At 40.1% G+C, this 20,968-nt stretch overlaps 1 protein-coding gene across 10 annotated transcripts in view; it reads left to right on the top strand.

Moving 5' to 3' along the window:
- The window catches only part of Arhgef6 (Rac/Cdc42 guanine nucleotide exchange factor (GEF) 6), a 107,274-nt gene that overhangs the window by 40,003 nt on the left and 46,303 nt on the right, over window positions 1-20,968 (top strand). For all 10 annotated transcript variants that reach the window (XM_006528314.3, XM_006528315.3, XM_006528313.3 and 7 more), the window contains 2 exons: window positions 9,465-9,535; window positions 18,450-18,544. In XM_006528314.3, coding sequence (XP_006528377.1) covers window positions 9,465-9,535; window positions 18,450-18,544 — 166 coding nt within the window. The remainder of the gene's footprint in view (window positions 1-9,464; window positions 9,536-18,449; window positions 18,545-20,968) is intronic.

Below are 20,968 nucleotides of genomic sequence, written 5' to 3'. Positions count from 1 at the left end.
TGTGGCAGATAGCTGGTATCCTAGCACTGGAAAAGTGGAAGCAGGCAGGTTAAGAGTTTAAGGTTATCCTTACCTGTAAAAGAAGTTCTAGGCTAGCTAGGACTACACCAGGCCTTGTCTCAAATAAACCAACTAACAACAGAAATCAATAGAACCCTTCTAGAACCAATTTATTATAGTACATGATAAAGCAGATAAACGTGCTGTTATTACAGCTATTCATTTTTAAATAAATATTTTTAATTAAAAAAATGTTTACCCAAGGGCTCCTTTCAGTAGCTGGATTCCCAGTATATTGCTCCTTTTGTGTGAGTTTCTTGTTTTTTTTTTTTTTTATTTTATTTTAAGGCTTTCAAATGGATGAGCCCAGCAGATTGAGGCGCTTCTGCCAAGCCTGACATTCTGGGTTCAAATCCCTAGGAGCCACACAGTAGGAGAGAAATAACTCTCAAAGGTTGCTCTCTGTCCCCCATACATGCACCATAGTGCATGCCCCCTAAAACAAACAAATAATTTTTAATTAAAAAAAACCCCAATACTGTGGTCCAGTGAACCATTGTGGGTGAAGGTGCTTGCTTCACAGCTTGGCCCTAGTCTGATCCCTAGAACCCATGGAAAAGTGGAAGGAGAGAAGCAACTGCACAGAGCAGCCCTTTGACCTCAGCATGGCCGGAGTGCCCTACCCCCCCCACAGCATGCTCACATATATACAGAATATCTTTTTACAAAGATACCTTTAATTAATGAAAATATAGGCTCACTCTAAATAAAATAAAATATTTTGTAAGTATAGTATAGTTAATGAAGTCCCTTCTTCCTCCACAGTGATTCTCAGATAACTGTCACTCTTAGAAGACATTCCTTCAAAAACTTAAGATGTAACTTAGCTGTATCACTTTCTGTGTTCTAGGATAGGGGAGAGGAACACCCCATTTAATGGAATGTGTTTGTGTTGTGGAGGATTTATAAATATTTGTTTGTACAGACATCTCATCAGTTTTTGTCATGCTTGGGCATGGTCCTACCTAATACATGCTGGGTAAAGCAATTTACCTCTGATCCCGAGTCCCAGACCTCGTTTTCATTTACTGGGAATTGAGACGTATCTTTTAAGCTATGGAGTATTTTTCACAGGCCTTGCCTGGAATTTCTTGGTTCTGATTATTTTTCCAGCCGACCATTACGCCCTGCTGTATCTTCCCTTTGACATAGTCTGGTTGTCAGGATCCCTAAACCATTTTCTAGATTGACAGTGATGCTCCCTTGTACAGTGGCTGCATCTGCAAAACTAAAAGGAACAGCTTTTGCTGCCTCGCCTGAAAATTCCAAGCATTGCTTACAGGGCATTGGAAATGAACAGCATGTCTCTCACTGTGATGTCTTACAGCAATGTGCCTGATCTTTTATGGAGCATTCTAGGCCTTGGTCTCCTTTCCCTTCAGGCTTAGGATATCAAGCTCTGAGCCTGATCTCTGAAACATCCCACTATTGCTATTGAGGGTGGGTCAGGTTTCAGAATCCAAGAAGCTTGTGATGCAAGGAGAGCATAGGGGGACAGCCAGGGCTATACAGAGAAACCCTGTCTTAAAAACAAAATCAAACAACAGCAAAAAGAGACAAGAAGAATTTGCTGTGTTGGAGAGATGGCTCAGAGGTTGAGCACTGACTGCTCTTCCGAAGGTCCTGAGTTCAACTCCCAGCAACAACATGGTGGCTCACAACTATCTGTAATGGGATCTGATGCTCTCTTCTGGTGTGTCTGAAGACAGCTACAGTGTACTCATATAAGTGAAATAAACAAATCTTTTTTTTTTAAAGAGAAACGCATAGGATCTGATGTATATGGATCACACATGGGCATCTCTCATGTAGCTCAGTGTCATTGCGTCCTCATCTTCCTTGTTGCTGTCCTTGTCACTTCTGTAATCTAGTCTAAACTCAGTAATCGGGGGAAACCCAAATCATGGCTCCTCCCAGAAAGCATAAAAACCTATGTCACCATGGTAGTGCTAGCCAACCTTGTCCTTAGTGAGTTCATTTCCCATCACCCATTCCATTTTATGCACACTGGCCTCTTGGCCTACCTGGTTGCCTAGTCATTGGCAATGCTCTCCTCAGATTTCAGCACTGCTGCTTGCTTTGTGACCTTCAGGTCTGCTCCCTTGTGCACATTGTAGCTAGCACCTTCCTGAGGTACCCAGGACAGAGATGAATTCTGTCCCTGCTGCCTCTCTCCATCTCTCTGCCCTGCTTCAACCTTTGCTCTTTGTTTTCCTTCCCCTAATAGCCAACATAGTTACTTCTTTATTTCATTTACTGCCCACATCTAACCTTTCAAAATGTAAGGACCACGAGACCAGATATGCTTTTCTGCTTTGTTTATGCTTAGTTAATATTTATTAAATGTCTGGGTGTGATGGCTCATGCTTGCAATTTCTGGCACTTCAAAGAGTGAGACGGGGGATTGCCCATGAGCTCAAAGCCAGCCTGGGCTACAGAGTGAAACCTGGTCTCAAAAAAAATCAAGAGCAAAACAAAATACAAATATTTGTGTAAGGTGATTATGGTCAAAGTATATGATTTACTTGAAAAAATTGTGTAGATACCACCTCATGCTATATGCAATGAATATACACCAGTAAAAAGTCCAGGCTCAGAAACAGAAAAATATCATATTGTAAAATAAATGAATTTTGTGAAGTAGTTGTTAAAATTGCATTCATCTTATCCATTGAGTATCTGCTAACCACTTAGGGTGTTTGTAACAATATTGCTCATGGGCTCTGCCCCTGGGACCTTCCTAGGCTTATGTGCTTAACCTATAGTAACAGCATGAGACAGAGCCGGCAATACAGGTAAAGGTCTAAGCAAGTGTGATTGGAGCAGTGAACAAACAATTTGATTAGCAATATCCTAAGTTGAGGGGAAGCCCTTGAATTTGGTTCAGAAGATTTTTGACTGGTGGAAGGGTAGAGAGAGTGAGTTAAAGAATGTGTATAGGAAGGCCCGAGCAGCATGTAGGATGCCTTTCCTTGAAAATAAAATCATAAAAACAGACTGGACCCTTGAGCTATAGCTCCATGAGGAGGGGTGGGGCTATTTCAAGTTGCTTCTTACTTTTTACTAACATTTTTAAACATTAACTTTTAAAGGTAATATACAAGATGATGAGTTTCATTATTATATCTATATATTCTCTACTTCCCTGTCCCAGCTTTCCTCTACATTCCTTGCTATTCCTCCTCCTCCTATGAATAACCCCACTTCTGCTTTAATGGCATTATATGTGTGTATACATATTATGTAGATTCTACATAAAAGAAAATATGCCATATTTTCCTTCTCCCACACATCACCCTTATTTTCACCTCTCCTGTCTTGTCTTAGTCACTGTTCTATTACTGTGAAGATACACCATTACCAAGGCAACTCTTATGAAAGAAAGTGTTTAATTGGGTGCTTGCTTACAGTTTCAGAAGTTTAGTCCAATTATTATCGTGGTGGGGAGCATGGCAGCATGCAGGCAGGCTCTGAGAACTACATCCTGATCCCTAGGCAGACAGAAAGAGAAACTGGGTCTGGCATGGGCTTTTGAAACCTCAAAGCCCACCCTTAGTGGCATATTTTCCAACAAGGCCACACCTACCCCAACTAGGACACACCTCCTAATCCTTCTAATCCCACCAAACAGTTCTACTCCCTGTTGACTGAGCATTCAAATATGAGCCTAAGGGAAAACATTCTTATTTAAACCACCACACCTCTCTTAAGACTGTTCCCTCCCCTCATAGTTATCTTTATACTTTGATGTCTACATATATAATCTAGATTCTGTGTATGACAAGAAAATATGTACTATTTATCTTTCTGAGTCTAGCTTATTTTGCTTAACGTTATGAGCTACAGTTCTATACATTTTTTTCTGAAAATAAGTGTTTTAATATACTTTTTCTTTTAGAGATAGAGCCTCACATAACCCAAGATTGCCTTTAATCTACTATGTAAAAGGTGATAATTCAGAGCTTCTGATCCTGCTTGTATCTCTTAAGTACAGAGGTTGCAGGCTTGTTCTCCATACCCTGTTTATTTGGTGCTAGGAATAGAACCCAAGGTATCATATGTACTATGCAAGAACTCTACTAAGTGAACTACATTCCAAGACCCAAGTGAAGTCTTCTTTATATCTGAATAAACTTTCTATAAACAGAGGAAAATATGTGGTTTGAAAAATAGCTGACCTTCCCCAAAGTGGTGGTTCTGGCATCTGCTGTGGCCTGGAAAATATAGATAGTGAATGACAGTGGAGAGAAAGAAAAGTGCATAAATGCAGAAGATATTGCTGAAACAGAACCAATAAATGTGGTTACAAGGACAAAGGAAGAGAACTTCAAATCTAGAGGTTCACCTTGATGATGGACTCCTTAAGGGTATCCATTATCACTCATCTGGCCAGCCAACAAAGACTTATTTCTTGTGATTAGGTTATTAATTATTGTCCTGGACACTGGTGGGACAGAAAAGCTTAATAATGACACTTGCATCATTGGCTTGCAGATTAATGGGAGAAGGTATTATTACGATACAGTATGTTTAGTGATTCACTTTTTTCCAAGACAGGCATTGTGGGTTCCACCTGTAATCACAGCGCTCAGCATGCTAAAGATGATGATCATGCATTTGCAGCTAGCCTGGGCTACTAGCAAAATCTTACCTTAAAAACAAACCTGACGGAAAGAAAGGAAAAGGAAGCGAAAAGCCAAAGAAAGGAACAAGGAAAGATACCTTCTTATTTTCCATGTCAGGAACATGTTGAAACGAGCAGGGTTGGAAGAGGAGATTTTCAACAGATTTGATTTTTGCCAACTGATCCTGTTAAGGAAGTCATTAAGTCAGTTGAGAAGGATGATTATGTACATGGTTAACTAGGTTTGGATTAAGGTCCCTTAGGAAACTACTCTTCCTCATCATTGTAAACCAAAGCTAGGGTTGAGCTTTAGATTTGGACTTCCTGTTTTAATACCCCAGCTGTTTCACATCCATGCTCCATGTCCAGAAGAATTGTCACTAGGTTTATTTTTGGCACCCACAACAGGCAATAGAAATTTGGACATCAGCAAAAAACAAGGTAAGCTTACAAAACGAACTGCAAAGGAGTCTTTACAGTAGGAACAGGGAGGTTCTTATTCCTGTGCACGTGTGACATTGCTGTTTGTTAAAAATGTTTACTGATGCTTTGTCATTAATTGAATGGACCTGGCCAGCTCTGTTTTTCCAATGCCTTAGCAATGCTACCAAAAAATGTCTATGCATTCATGGTTCTGATTAGGCCACTTGGAACTAGCCCTCAGCATTTCCACATATTTATTTCTTAGCTGAATGCTGCTGAGTGCAGGCAGAACTTAGAGAGAGCTTCACAGGGTGAGAATTTAAGGCAGGAATGTAGAGCAAAAGAAGAACAAAACACAAGAAACTGGGGCCTGGGGATGTAGCTCAGGTGGTAAAGTGCTTGCCTGGCATGTAGGAAGCTATGGGTTCCGTCTGCAGCATAGAGTAAACCACCATGATACACACCTACAATTTCAGCACTGAGGCTGTGAATGCCTGAGAACCAGGAGTTCAAGGTTGTTCTCTGCAACATAATAAATTAGAGGCCAGCCTGGCATATATGTAAAACCCCATCTCAAAACTAAATAGAAAATATTCCCTATTTTCCAGAATCGAGTAATAGTAACCTATTTCATTCCTGATGTTGGTATTACTACCACTACTGGTAGTAGTATTGCTTTTTTGAGACAGGGTTTCTCTGTGTAGCCCTGGATATCCTGGTACTTGCTCTGAAGATCAAGCTGGCCTTGTTGAACTCACAGCGATCCTCCTGCCTCTGCCTCCCAAGTGCTGGGGTTAAAGGTGTGTCCCACCACTGCTTGGCTGGTAATTGATTTATAAAAATAAAATAAAATTAAATGAATCCTCTCTCTCTTCTCTCCTCTTCCCCCCCCCCGTGTGTGTGTGTGTGTGTGTGTGTGTGTGTGTGTGTGTAGGCAGAGACTGAAAGGACAACTTTTGAGAGTCAGTTCGCTCCTTCACAGGGATCAAACTCAGGTGGTCAGCCATATTGGAAAGGGCTTTTATCCACTGAGCCATCTCATAGCCCCTGATAATAGTAATTTGTTCTCTCTTTCTCTTTCTGTCTCACTTTTTTCACAGTCTCATTAGAGCTTTGATGATTTCATTGCTTAAAAACCAAAACAATGTAAACCCTTTATTAAATTTGCTCTTTGACGATTTCACATGTTTTCGGTGTATTGTGATCTCCCACCTTTGCAGTCTTTTACATATTCAAAGCACTAACTCTTTTTCATTGCATTCAGTTATCCCTGCCACCAAGCATCTACTTCTCTTGTATATGATTGTCCTTCATTCTTCTTTGCATAGTGAACATTGTGTTTCAATTGCATTATGCATTTCTTCAGCCTTCCCTGCCCTTGGCTGTGTCTTAGTAGGCACTCCATAAGTGGAATGCACTTTTCTTGGCCTTGCCTCTGATTGGTGACCACATCTTGCTGATATCGTCTATCCATATACTAACCAGACTTGACGTTGCTTAGTTTCTGAAACCAAAGGAGATGGAGCATGTTCCATGTACAGCTCTAGACTTTGCTGTACACCTAAAAAGTGGTTTTCTGTTTTTTCTTTCCTTCTCTTCTCTTTTTTCTTTTCTTTTCTTTTTCTTTCTTTTTTTTTTGGGGGGGGGGCAGTGACCTGCAACTCTCTAGGTATCATTTGCTAGTCTAAAACTTATGACAATCCTCCTGCCTCAGCCTCCTTAGGACTGGGATTATGAATGTGACACACTGAAAGAGGCTCAAAAGTTTTGTTTTGATTGAGATCAGTTTAAATAATAATTGAACAAAAAAAACTTAAGTTCTAATTAAAATCCCTACAAATTGTGGCAAATGTGCCTGATAAAACTTTGATAATTGCTCATTATTTCATTCCTGTCTTCATCCTTCCTCTGACTGCTTCTGCTTTCACTGGTTTCACCTCCCCCTCTTCCTCCTCATCTCCCTTCCTTCTCTTCTCTATTCTTCTCTTTTCCACCTTTCCATTTCTTTTCCATTTCCCTTCTCCTTTCCTTTCCTCCCAAGAGGGTCTAACTTTACGACTCAGACTATCCTCTTTCCTCCCAAATGCTGTTTGAATTTTAAATCTAAGAAAGAGCACCAGGCACAACCGTAGTCCTGGAGTTCAGGTCCCGATTCTTGTCTACAATCTTAAGGAACAGGTGCGGTGGCTCTACATTACTCAGTTTTGTTCCCATAAAGTCTTTTTCTTTCCAAGGTTTCATCATGTAAATGCAGATGTTCCTGAGTGTGGGTTTATGTGAGCAAGTGCTAGTGCCTGTAGAGGTCAGAGCCATCAGGACCTCCTTGAACCGCAGCTATAGGAAGTTCTGAGCCTTCTGACATAGGTGCTGGGAATCAAACTAGGATCTTCAGGAGCAGCAGAGAGTGCTCTTAACCACTGAGCCATATCTCTAGTTATCTATAAAGTTTTAATAAGCCACTAGTGGACAAAGATGAACTGTGAAGTAGCACAGATTTCAGAAACTGGACAATACTCATGATCAGAATAACAAAGCTGGCTTTCTTTGCTGTTTTTTAAGCCTTATGAGCATGGTCCAAATGGCATTCATTTTTACAGGCATACAGCTCCTTTGAATACTGATATTGGAATATGGCATCATGGTTTGTTTGTTTGTTTGTTTGTTCTCCCTACATAGAAATTGCTTTGCTTTCTTATATACAGGCCTCTGAAGTCAGATCAAGTCCTTCTGTGGCCATCCCAGATATAACTGAAGTCTTGTATCCGCTTCTGCTCAGTACTATTCACCAAGCCCCTTAGTAGCTCTGTCTCTGAGATTCCTATTGATTGGGAGCAGAGCCTCTTTATCAACTCATGCCTTAACTTTGGCCTTGATTCTGCCATTTCCTACCTGAATGGCCTTAGGCCAAGGGTATCACATCTCTGGTTTGGTGTTTTCTCTCCTCTATAAAGTAAGATGATCTTCATTTTTCAGCATGTTTTAAGGATAAGTAAAATGTCTTCAATGCTACTTAGTCCCAAATAAATATTAGGAATAATTTAATATAATTAGAGTTAAAATTAAAAGTATTTGGAAAAATTCATAAAATGATATTATATTAGAATTACAAGATTATAGAAAATATGTGTGTATGTGTGCATGCAAGCATAAATATACATGAAAAGAATAAAAAAGACAAAATCATTAGGATTCATTTTATTAGATATTTTCTTCATTTACATTTCAAATGCTATCCTGAAAACCCCCTATACCCTACCCCTGCCCTGCTCCCCAAACCACCCACTCCTGCTTCCTGGCCCTGGCATTCCCCTGTACTGGGGCATATGATCTTGGCAAGACCAAGGGCCTCTCTTCCCATTGATGACTGACTAGGCCATCCTTTATGTTTCTTTCTTTTTTTTTTTTAAATTTTTAGAGTTGGCCTATAAAGGTTTCATAACTTGAAAAATATTATTTATAAAAGAAGTGTTAATGTGTGATGACATACTCTTACTTGGTTATGTGAAGTCTACTATGTTCAGAAAGAGTTTAAAACAGTGTATAATATAGAAAGAGAATGAAATACAAAACAGAATGGAGAAAAAGATAGCACAGGCTGTAAAGATACTATGCAATGATGCTGCTAAACGGTTATAGCCAGGAGTGGTGGTGCACACCTCTAATCCTGGCACTTGGGAGGCTGAAGCAGGAGGATCAGGAGTTCAAGGATAGTTTGGGTTACATGGTAAAGCCTTGTCTCATAAAGAGAAATATGAGTGTCGTGTGTTTCATTTTAAATGGAAGAATGCCCTAGGATATCCCATGGGTACTATCTAATGGTTAAGATTAACTGTGTAAAATAAAGGCAGCATTTTCTAATATAATGTAATAGTATTAAAATGATAGAGAAAAAGGAGAATTGTACAGACATTTTCAGTGACTTGGAGATTCTTCTTATTTTATCGTTGCCACAGTAGGCATCCCCAAGAAAGGCATGGGTGGTATATGTTCTTTCCTGCTTGTGTGTTAATTTGTAAGTTACAAATACACTTCAGGTTGCCTTGGTTCCACTCACCTGTTGTGAATAAATTAAGTGGACACCCTGAGTTCTATAAATAAACCTAAACTGTGAGTGACACTCGCCCTGGCTCTGCCATGGCTGAACTATGGATTAACTCTTTGACTGGTCCCCCCTCTCGGAACTTGAGGAGACTGAAGAAGAAGATTGCACTTTGATCTTGTGCAGTTAAGTGATATTTCCACCTACTTAAGAAGCTCCATTTCCCTTTTCTTCCCACTTCGACTCTTCATAGTATGTCAGTTGTCCTCTGTTATCAATTGTATGACATTAACAATATCCAAATGTCATTTTTTACAGAGAGACCTCTGTCCCCTAAGGCTATCAAAGGATTTGACACTGCTCCACTTACCAAGAATTACTACACTGTGGTGAGTGTTCGCTCAAAGGGCAAATTTGTTTTAACTGGAGATGGAGATGTTTTACTTGTCAAACCACTGCTAATTTTGAGGTCATACAAAGGAAAGATGGGAAAAACTTGCTTTGTGAGGTTCCAAGGCTCTTTGTATTACAGTGGTCTTCACTTGTGAGTCTTAGAGATATCTAGAGGTTTTGCATCCACAGTACTGACTAACACTTCCGAACAAGGCCTACAAACAGTGATGAAAGAGAAGATGATTAACATGTAGGCGCCATGGTGAAATTCGGTGACATCACCTAAATGTCTATTTAAAAGAAGGCAAGTCCCCAGGTTTCTACGATGTAATGAGTTTTAAGTGATTGTACACTGTGATTTTTACTTGAGAGTCAATCAACTCATAACACCTGCTGGAATATTCTCAATTCTATTTTTGAGGAGAGCCTGAAAGGAAGACTGCCTTTTGACAGAGAGAGACGAGTGAAATAGCTCTGGCTTAAACACAGATATGTCAAACTATATTAGCTATAAATAGGGTATGTGTAATGCTCAAAATAAGCTCCCGTTTGAAAAAAGAAATTGCATCATTCTCCTTAATCTACTCTCTGCTCTCCTTCTTGTCTCCTTTCCAGACTTGGCCCAGTCACTAATGAAAAGGTCAAGTCATCATTGCCTCTAAGTTGCCTTTTCTGGTAGCCTCACTATGTCCCCAAACCTCTACTGCAGTCCAGCTTCCGACTTTACACAGTGTTCTGTGTGCCTTTTTACTACATACTCATTTCATTTTGTGCATGAAAAAGAGTTTTTAATCACCTCTGTACAGGTATGTTAATGTAATTTGGCTTCAAAAATTAAATTTCACTATCCAGTGAATTTGTTCCACACTGGTGACATAAACAGTAAGTGATATGAAGACTCAAAGAGGAGCTTCACGGGTGCCATGGGATCAGAGGAGAATTGTTTGTCAGCGGGTTTTCTCTGATTTCTAGATGAAAAGGCGTGATTCATCAGAACTAGCCTCCCATTTCCCTTCAGGCCTTGTCACTTCTTCCAAATGATCCTCTACTGATTTCATTTTTAAGGAAAGGACTGAGTCAAGTGACAGTTGCAAGTGTGCCATAGTGTGTCCCTGTGGATCTGAAGTATATTGCACTCTGCTGTGCATATCACTATCTTCTGATTGCAACACTTTCAAATGTTGAGAGTTGAGGTTGAGGTAGCTCAGTGGTACAGTATTGTGTAGCACATACAAAAGAGCAACTCTTGTGATTCTCATATGCAGCTATTCTACACAAACACTGGATGGACTGCAGTTTGTATAACCAAACCTCTATTGGAAAGCATACATATTCTTTCTCACTTTAGTAATTAGGAGCAATTCTGCAGGCGGCACCTTAGCCATAGAATTTAAGGATCTGCAGAGTAGATTCCTAGAGGTTCATTTTTTGGCTCAAAAGATAGATATGATTTTAATTTTTCAATGTATATTATATCAAATCTCAAATTTAATAAAGAAAAAAGAAGGTCTTGGGCATTTCATATTGGCCAGAAGGGAAAACATATAGAACTTTTGTGTTAATATTACTTATAATTTTACTGTTTATTTATTTATTCTATTTTTTGTTATTTTAAAGTTTCATCTCTTGTAGCTAAGGCTGGCTGCAAACTTGCTATGTAGTTGAGGATAGCCTTGAATTTCTAATCTCCTGCCTCTGCTTCTCATGTGTTGGGACAGTAAGCATGCTCAGTTTGCTTATCTACCTATCTATCTGCCTGTCTGTTTGTCCATCTGTCTGTCCATCTGTCTACCTACCTATCTACTATCTACCTACCTACCTATGTATTATCTACCTATCTATCTATCTATCTATCTATCTATCTATCTATCTATCTATCTATCTCTATTTTTAAGACAGTTTCTCTTTGTTGGCCAAGCTAGCCTGGAATTCAGCACATAGCCGAGATTGTCCATGAATGTACGATCTTCTAGCATCTGCTTCCCAAGTAATGGAATTGCAGGAATGTGTTGCCATCTCTGGACTGTTACTGTTTTATTATTGAGTACAGATACAGTGTGTATGTTATAGCTAGATATGGATATAAAGAGATTATTGTTGGTTGGGTATTTTTAAATCCATACTACTTTGGAGTTGAATGTTTAGGAAAAAAATGTGAGAATGAATTCAGAGGATTTCTCAAATGATCTGAGTATCCTTCTTATTTGTGGATATCTGAGACAAATAAAAAATACCATCCCATTTATAAGACTAGAAAATCAAGTTATTCCACATGAGAGGTGTTCCCATCTAATCTTACATCAACTCTCCCATCAAAGTACTGTTAATACAATTATTAGATGTCCTTTACTAGATGTTCAGCAAATGGATTCTCACTTGGCCTCATGAAGACAGAACCAGGGAGGTGCAGGCAGTGTCCAGACACAGCCTATCTTAGTAAATTTGAAGAGATTTCATCCCGATCAAACTGTACTGCTCTGAAGTTGGTTAGTCTGCCAAGCTCCTTGCCTTCTGACTCACCACTGAGGCCTTCTGTTCAGGAGCACATAGCCTCCTCTGTCTGCTTCTCTCCTTATCCTTTCATATTAGATGCCCTGTGCCCTGAAAGAGGGGGTGGGGGTGGGGAGGGAGAGCTCCATTCATCAGCCACTCTTTTGAGTTTGTAAAAAGCAAGAAAAGTCCGAGTGAATTTAGGAAAGAATCTCCAGCATTCCCAAGGAGCAGAGCTGCCGCCGCAGCCACAGCAAGGGCAGCTCTGTGTCTTGTATGGAAAGTCTCCTGGGGTTTGGGAGGAAGTAATGTGATGAGAAAACTTTGCTCCCTTTGTGTGTGTGTGTGTGTGTGTGTGTGTGTTCGCGAGCGCGCCTCTCTGTATGTATGTGTGTTGGACAGAAGCATGCATGGCATAGAGCGTGTGTGGAGATAAGAGGACAACGTTTTGGAAATTGGAGTCTGTTTTCTCCTCGTATTTTTCCATGGTTTCTAAATCTGCAGAAATCTGCCGGGTCACGTAGCAAGCACCTTTCCCAGCTGAGCCATGTTGTTGGCTTTCTTTTCCCATTTGTTGTTGCTTTGTTTTGAGACTAAGTCTCATGTAGCCTGAATTTGGATCTTCTTGCCAATAACCACTCCCCAAATTCTGGTATGCATCATCATGCCTGACTTTATTTTCAATGTTTTCTTTTTATTGAACACATAGTTTTACAAAATGACTGTATTTATTTAGTAGTGTGCAAAGGTTCCCCCTTTTCTACATTAATGTTTTTATAGTTTTATGGGGCCCGGGCCTCAAACACAGAGCCTCAAGCATGCCAGGCAAATGTGCTTCACCACTGAGCTACATCCCCAGACCAATATTTTGTATTTTCAGTAATTACCAACCTAACAGGAATGTAGTGAAAATCTTTGAATTTGTGTTTCATGATAGGTGGTGTTGAGCATTATTATATATGTGCATACATACATGAAATAAATAAACTTAATCTTTTTAATTAATTAATTAGAGCCAAAGAGTAAGGCCCCCACACTGACTTTTTGTCACCACATGCATATGTACATGCACACGCATACACACATACATGTATATACATGAACATACACACAAAAACAATGACTTACAGGTTTTATTTTGAAAAATGTATATTCATATTTTTGTGGGGTTTTTTTTTGCTCATTATAAAAGTATGGGGTGTTCTTTTACCTTTCAGTTCTTTGAATTTCTTATACATTTTGGATATGAACCCCTTAGCAGATAATAGTTTGAAAAGATTTTTCTTCATTTTGTAGGTTGTCTCTTTATTCTGTTCATTGTTTTTGTGTGTATGTTCATGTATATACATGTGTGTGTGTATGTGTATGCATGTACATATGCATGTGGTGACAAAAAGTCAGTGTGGGGGCCTTACTATTTGGCTCTAATTAATTAATTTAAAAAGATTAAGTTTATTTATTTCATGTATGTGAGCATACTGTAGCTGTCTTCAGACACACCAGAAGAGGGTATCAAGTCCCATTACAGATGGTTGTGAGTCACCATGTGGTTGCTGGGAATTGAACTCAGGACCTCTGGAAGAGCAGTCAGTGCTCTTAACCACTGAGCCACCTCTCCAGCTTAGTTAATTAAGACAGGGTCTCACTATGTGCCTGAAACTCACTTCACAAAATTCCCAGAGTTCTGCTTCCTGGGCACTGGGGTTAATGGTGTGTGGCACTACCATGCCCCACTTTCTGCCTTACCACCTTATCTTTTAAAACAAAAATGAACTTAAAAGCTTGTTTTCGGGACTGAAGAGATGGCTCAGCAGTTAAGAGCACTGACTGATTTTCCAGAGGCCCTGAGGTCAATTCCTAGCAACCACATGGTGGCTCACAGCCACCTGTGATGGGATCCGATGCCCTCTTCTGGTGTGTCTGAAGCAAGGCAGTGGTGGCACACACCTTTAATCCCAGCACTTGGGAGGCAGAGGCAGGTGGATTTCTGAGTTCGAGGCCAGCCTGGTCTACAAAGTGAGTTCCAGGACAGCCAGGACTGCACAGAGAAACCCTGTCTCGAAAAAACAAGAAAAGAAAGTTTGTTTTCATTCTTTTGAATGCCTATTTAGTTTTTCTAATAGCATTTATTTAGGAAACGGTCCTTTCAGCACTCTGAATTAGGTTTTTTATTAAATTTTATTTACTTACTTACTTACTGTGTGTACATGTGTGTGTACACATGCAGCAGAGTGCACATGTGGTGCTCAGAGGACAACTTGCAGAATTGGTTCTTTTTTTCTACCTATGGGGATCGAACTCACGTCATAAGGCTTGGTGGCAAGCACCTTACCCAGCTGAGCCATCTCACTGACCCCCTTTGTTACTGTTTAGCACTTGTTGCCCCTTGTTCTTTGCTCTATTTTTCTATTTTCTCCTGCTTTTTGTTGTTCTAATTGAGTATTTTATATGATCACATCTTTCTCCTTAACATACCAGTTGTGCCTATGTTTATGTCTGCTTTTGTGTGTGTGTGTGGTGTGTGTGTGTGTGTGTGTGTGTATGCACGCGCTCGAGTGTGCATGCATACACACATGTATGGAGAATATACAGAGATCAGAAAATGATGTCATATGTACTGTTCTATTACTGTCATATATTCCTTTGAGCCAGGGTTTCTTAGTGAACCTGGTGCTAGGCTGCTGGCCAGCAAGTCTCCTGTCTCACCCCCACACGATGTTGACATTACCAAGTGGCCATGCCTGGCTTTTTATGTGGGTGTCTACATCTGATCAAATTCTCATGCTTGAGCGGTGAGTGCTCTAACCCACTGAGTCATCGATTCTATCCTCCTCCTCTTCCTCCTCCTCCTCCTCCTTCTTCTTCTTTTTGAGACAAAATGTGATGGATAATCTTCAGAATCATTAGCATGACTAGGTTTAGAATCACCTAGAAGACAGATTACAGGTGTGTGTTTCTGAGTCTGTTTCTAAGAGGATTAACCAAGAAGAGAAGTCCCACTGGGAATGTTGGAGCTACCATGCCATGAACTGAGACACAAGAATGGATTCAAAGTGGGAATGAAGCAACTGGAGTACCAGCAGTACCTGGTACTCTTTCATCGTCCTCACAGAGATGTGAGCAGTAGAATAGTCTCAGCTCTACATTCCTGTTGCTAAGGAGCTGAGTTCTCAGCATCCGCTCTTGCCCCACTCTTTGGGATAGATGTCATCTATAATCTCATTCCTCACAGATCCTAGCTTACTTTTTCACCTTGTCCATATAATCTATGTTAGAAGGAAGTAATGACTTTCCTTCCCCTTGGATCCTAGAAGGAAGACTAGAAATCATCCCTTCTTTAAAAAATGTATATTTATTCCTTATGAATTTCCTTCATGCATACAACGAATGTTGACCGTATTAACTACCTCTGTGTCTCCCTCTTTTTTTAAGCCATTGAGTCCCATTAGTGCTTCCCATAGCATGTCTGCTTCAGAATTTAAAAATTTTCTTTCTTGAAGAGCCACTTTGATTGAAACCAATAAGTTTTTGCTTTATTAAAGAGAAGGTCTCACGTCCCAGGTGGACCTTGGACTGCCTCTGTAGATGATGATGACCTTAAACTCCCCATTTTCCTGCCTCCACTTCCTGAGAATACTGGGATTATAATCATGAACCATTATACCCAGTTTATGTGGTCCTGGGGATCCAACTTAGGACCTTGTGCATACTAGGAAAGCATCTTCCAACTGTCCTCCAAAGCCAACTCTTGCATGCGGTGTTTGCTTCTCATTCATCTCAAGGCAGTTTCTTTCCTTTTTTTTTTTTTAGGTATTTTCCTCATTTACATTTCCAATGCTGTCCCAAAAGTCCCCCATACCCTCCCCCTACTCCCCTACCCACCTACTCCCACTTCTTGGCCCTGGCGTTCCCCTGTACTGAGGCATATAAAGTTTGCAAGACCAATGGGCCTCTCTTCCCCATGATGGCTGACTAGGCCATCTTTTGATACATATGCAGCTAGAGACACAAGCTCCGGGGGGTACTGGTTAGTTCATATTGTTGTTCCACCTATAGGGTTGCAGATCCCTTTAGCTCCTTGGGTACTTTCTCTAGCTTCTCCATTGGGGGCCCTTTGTTCCATCCAATAGATGACTGTGAACATCCACTTCTGTATTTGCCAGGCACTGGCATAGCCTCACTCGAGACAGCGATATCAGTTTCTAATGGCCTTCAGCAGAACTGGATTTTTTCGGAGGCAGTAACATTTCTCTTTCACCATTGGACTAATTTCAGAGAGCATCAGTACTTTCAGATCTCTGAATTCACATTTCTAAAGAGTAGTTTATGAGCAATATGGGAACTGAAAATAGACAAGAGTGGCAGTCAGTAGGGCCTACAGTTTAACCCTTCACTGTTGTCTGACTCTCTATCTCTGTCTCCATTTCTTCCTCTCTGTCTCTTTCTTCCTCCCTCCCTCCCTCCCTCCCTCCCTCCCTCTCTGTCTGTCTCTCCCTCCTTCCCCCTTCTCTGTCTCTCTCTGTCTGTCTCCCCCCTCCTATCCCATTATAAGTCCAGACTGGTTTTAATTTACCATATAAACTGCCCTCAAACTAGCTTTCTGCCCCAGCTCCCTCACTCAGTGTTAGGATAATAAGTGTTTGCCTTTATGCTTAGCAAACCCTTAGCTTTGGAAACCACTCTGCGGCCTTCTAAGTCATTGATTCCCAACTAAGGTGATATTACCCTTCTGAGCACATTTTTTTTCCTTTTTTTTAATTATTAGGTATTTTCCTCGTTTACATTTTCAATGCTATCCCAAAGGTCCCCCATACCCACCCACCCAATCCCCTACCCACCCACTCCCCCTTTTTGGCCCTTTTTTGATAGCCATAATTGTACTGTGGGATGGTCTTTAATGGCTAGATGTCAGGGATGCTACTTAACTTCCCACAAGACATAGGGCATTCCTCTCCCAACATTGACTTCTGGTCTGAAAATGTGTTTAGCCTCTTAAACTGGTCCAAGTGTTTCTCACTTGCCAGTACCTACCTGTGCAGCATCTGACTGCTGCTTCACAATGGTCCCTGAAATGTCACAATCTGAGATGAGGTAGGTTATGCCTTAAAACTGAAGCAGTCTGTCAGCCACTAGCACAGTTGGGACCATCATCCCCCGGGTCAGTTGTTCACCAGAAAGCCAGTGGCTCCTTGGGCCCCTACTTAGTTCAGCCTCATCAGCACAATGCTTTGCCTTGTGAGTACTGTCAGTCTTTGGTATCCACAAGGATTAGGGCCTCCTCAGATACAGATATTCAAGTCTCTTTAAAAAAAAAAGATTTATTCATGTAATTTATGTATGAGTGCTCTATCTGCATGGACACCTGCATGCCAGAAGAGGACATCAGATCCCATTACAAATGGTTGTGAGCCACCATGTGGTTGCTGGGAATTGAACTCAGGACCTCTGGAAAAACTGGTGCCTTTAACCACTGAGCAATCTCTCCAGTCCTATTAAGTCTCTTATATAAAATGGTGTAGCATTTGCACATGATCTTTTCACTCCTCTCTAGAGTTCAGATAATCTCTAGGCTGCCTGTCTGTGTGCGTGCCATATGAATAATTGGTGCAATATCAAGAATTACTTGATTCTGGAGACTGAACCTAAGGCCACACACATGCTAGGGCAAGTGCTCTGAACTACACCTTCAGGCATGTGAATTATGGTGAGTTTGAGGCCTGTTTGGGCTACATAATGAATTCTAGGCCATTATGGACTACGTTGAGAATTTGTCTTAAAGAATAAAAATGAGCTTTGTGTTATTAATACCAGATAATCATTGAATTGTTATCCTCGTTAAATTTCTCACAATTTGATCTCCTTTTTGGATTTGAAGTGCTCATATGAGAAGACTTTGTTTTTATTGAAAGACTACTTTTAACACTGCTTAAGAATGTACTATATGGTAAGAATTTGTCTTATCAGAAGCAATACACAAACTCCTTGCTCCTTTGTGTTATAATTATTCCTGAATTCTCCTTGTCTTGAATTTCTATGTTTTATAATTTTATTATTCATAAAATGAGAACATTGAAAACTTATTAATTAACCTAGCCCTTTCCTTGATAAATTTCTTGATAAAATTATTTAAAGCATAAATGTGGCCAGTGTCATGTAAGTGTCAAGGCTTTTCCAGTAGAGGGTAATTCATGATAATTGTGTTCATATGAGCTATGTGCTATAAATAGCTGCTAGATAATTACTAAAATACTTTTCTAGTGTGAAATAAAGTACATTTGTATTCTTGTGTTTCTTACATTGAGCACCAGCCTAAGTAAATTGGGACACCTTTTTCTAGGAAATCGATGTAGAGATCTAAAGCTCTGTTTGACCTTAGACTTGATTGATGGTTATGAAAACTTAATTCTTGTTTCTCCACAGGTGTTACAGAACATCTTGGACACTGAAAAAGAATATGCCAAAGAACTTCAGTCTCTTCTTGTTACTTACCTAAGACCCTTGCAGTCTAATAACAAGTAAGACTTTTTAAACCTTTAGTGAAATAAAGCTAGAGAATCTAATGTCAGCACTTGGAGGCATTGCTCCTATGCCAATGAATAATTGATTTTGCCTTTTAAAATGATTTCCACAGATCACAGGTTGCCAAGAATATAGTCAGGGCAACAACAATTATGCAAGATGTTGCTTTTGGAGAGCTTGGCTTGCTTTCTGAAGAAGGAATAGTTAATCTGAGATTCTGACTGTGACAATTTGTGTATTGGATATTTTTCTTTTGCCTCTTTTCTATGTAATATTAAAAACATCTTCAACACTTGGCACTAAAAAATTGTACATGATCATAAAATGAAGTGTGATATTTTAGTACAGATCTTCAATGTGTAATGATCAGATCAGGGTGATCGTCATATTCATAAGCTATTTGGAAATATACAGTAACGTTTTGGCACCCTTAAAACCCCTACTGTGCTCTAGAACATTTAGATGTTATACTTCACATCTAGCTGTACCCCTTAACTGACCTTTTCTCCAGCCTACCATCCTCCTTATCCCAGGCCTTGGTCACCACTCTTCGACTCTCTGTTTCTGTAACATTTACTTTAAAAATATTTTAGTTAAATTTTTTCATACAAGTACATATTTTATGTATTAAGCATATTTCCCCACTCCCTTATTCTTCTCTTTCTTGTCCTTTTCACTTCCTTTCAGTCCCCTACATAGTTTTTCATCTATTATCATCTCTCTTTCTCTCTCTCTCTCTCTCTCTCTCTCTCTCTCACACACACACACACACACACATACACACGCACACACGCACGCACGCACGCACATACGATTTTTTAATATCTATATGAACATCAGAGGGAACACCTAATATTTGCCATCCCGAGGCTGCCTTACTTTGTTTAATATTATTTTTTTCTAATTATATCAATTTCTTACAAATGACATATCTTCATTTTTCTTTATAGCTAAGCAATTTTTCTTGTACATAGATTGTAAATTTCCCCTGTGCATTCCTTTAGGCTTGGAAACCTGGGTTGGTTCCATTGCTTAGCTATTTGTGAACAGGGCTGCAATATTACACAGAGTCCTTTCACTAGTCCTTTCCATGTGCAGGTGTATGGGATCTCCCTCTTAGCTTCCACATTCCTGTGCATTTTGAAGTGATAGGTCTCGTTGTACCATAAAGAAAGAAGGAGTCTTTGGTGCTTTTATTCTGAGAGCACATAAACTGGAAATTCTCATGCTCGCTCTGACCTTTGCTTGCCAGGCTGGACCTCTTTCCCATGCTCCCAGAGTGGAAAGAGTGTGGCATTTTGCAAATGTTTAGAAGAGCAATTCAAGCCAGCATTTCATTCACGCGTATGCGATTGATAATGAGATGGAAAAGCATTTCTGAAAGCCAAATGTACAATGTGTACTAAGCCTGAAATGATAAGAAGCATGTTAACACTAATAATCCAAGAAAAGAGACCATTGATTTGAGAGAGTGTGTGGAGGGGGTGAGCTAGAGTGAGGGAAGGGAAAGGGGAAATGACGGATTATATTCCCATTAAAATAATTTTAAAATACTGACCATTTACTTGTTATGCTTTAGGGATAGCATACTTAACAAATACTGACTATTCTTATTTGTTACTTTAATTGATGACATTTTGCTAGTGATCGTGCTCTGGAAGGAAAATAGAAACTTTAGCTCACACGGGGAAGACAAAATCCTCCCCTCTTCAGGAAAAGCTGACTTTTGAGGAAGTTTGTATAAACTACCAACTTTAGGCTTAAATTAGTTTAATGCAGTTAACTGTTTTTCTCCTTTTTTTTCTCTCCCCAAATGATGTTAGTTAGGCAAAACATCATGTTGAATCTTCATTCAACTGTTCTCATAGCACCGTGGGAAGCATTCTTCCCATGGAAGGGTTTTAGATTCCTGCATTTGATTTTATTATGTGAAATGTGAAGTGTTATGCTAATCACAGTTCTCAGAGTGATACAGAAATACAGCAGCACGTCACCCTTCCTAGTTTCCTGGGAGAATTGGCTGTCTCCATTGAGTAGATAAGAGACTGAAGTCTGGACAGGCTCATCGCTTTGCCTGTCACACAGCCAACAAGTGACCAGACTGACTCTCCCATGTCTCCTGCCTGCCACTCACTATTTGAAATGTACCTTCTGTCTTCTGGCTGTGACATACAAAAGAGAGGGCTACTGAAGTGCCCATCCTGGAAGGGAGATGGTCAGATTTCAAATGAGGAAGGGGCTGACTGGCAATCCTGAAAGGGCTAGGATCTGTGAGAGTGAAGTCAGACCTGTCCTCAGTCTCCCTTCGATACTCACACCAGAGTCAGAGTGTTTTCTCTTGCCACAGTGATTTGAGCAAGCCAGACTGTTTACTGTCTGACTGCAAAGAAGCTAGAAATGTCCCCGGGCAGGCCGCAAAA

Source organism: Mus musculus, chromosome X, assembly GCF_000001635.26.
Source record: "Mus musculus strain C57BL/6J chromosome X, GRCm38.p6 C57BL/6J".
Lineage (NCBI taxonomy): Eukaryota > Metazoa > Chordata > Mammalia > Rodentia > Muridae > Mus > Mus musculus.
This window is presented reverse-complemented; position numbering and strand designations above follow the sequence as displayed.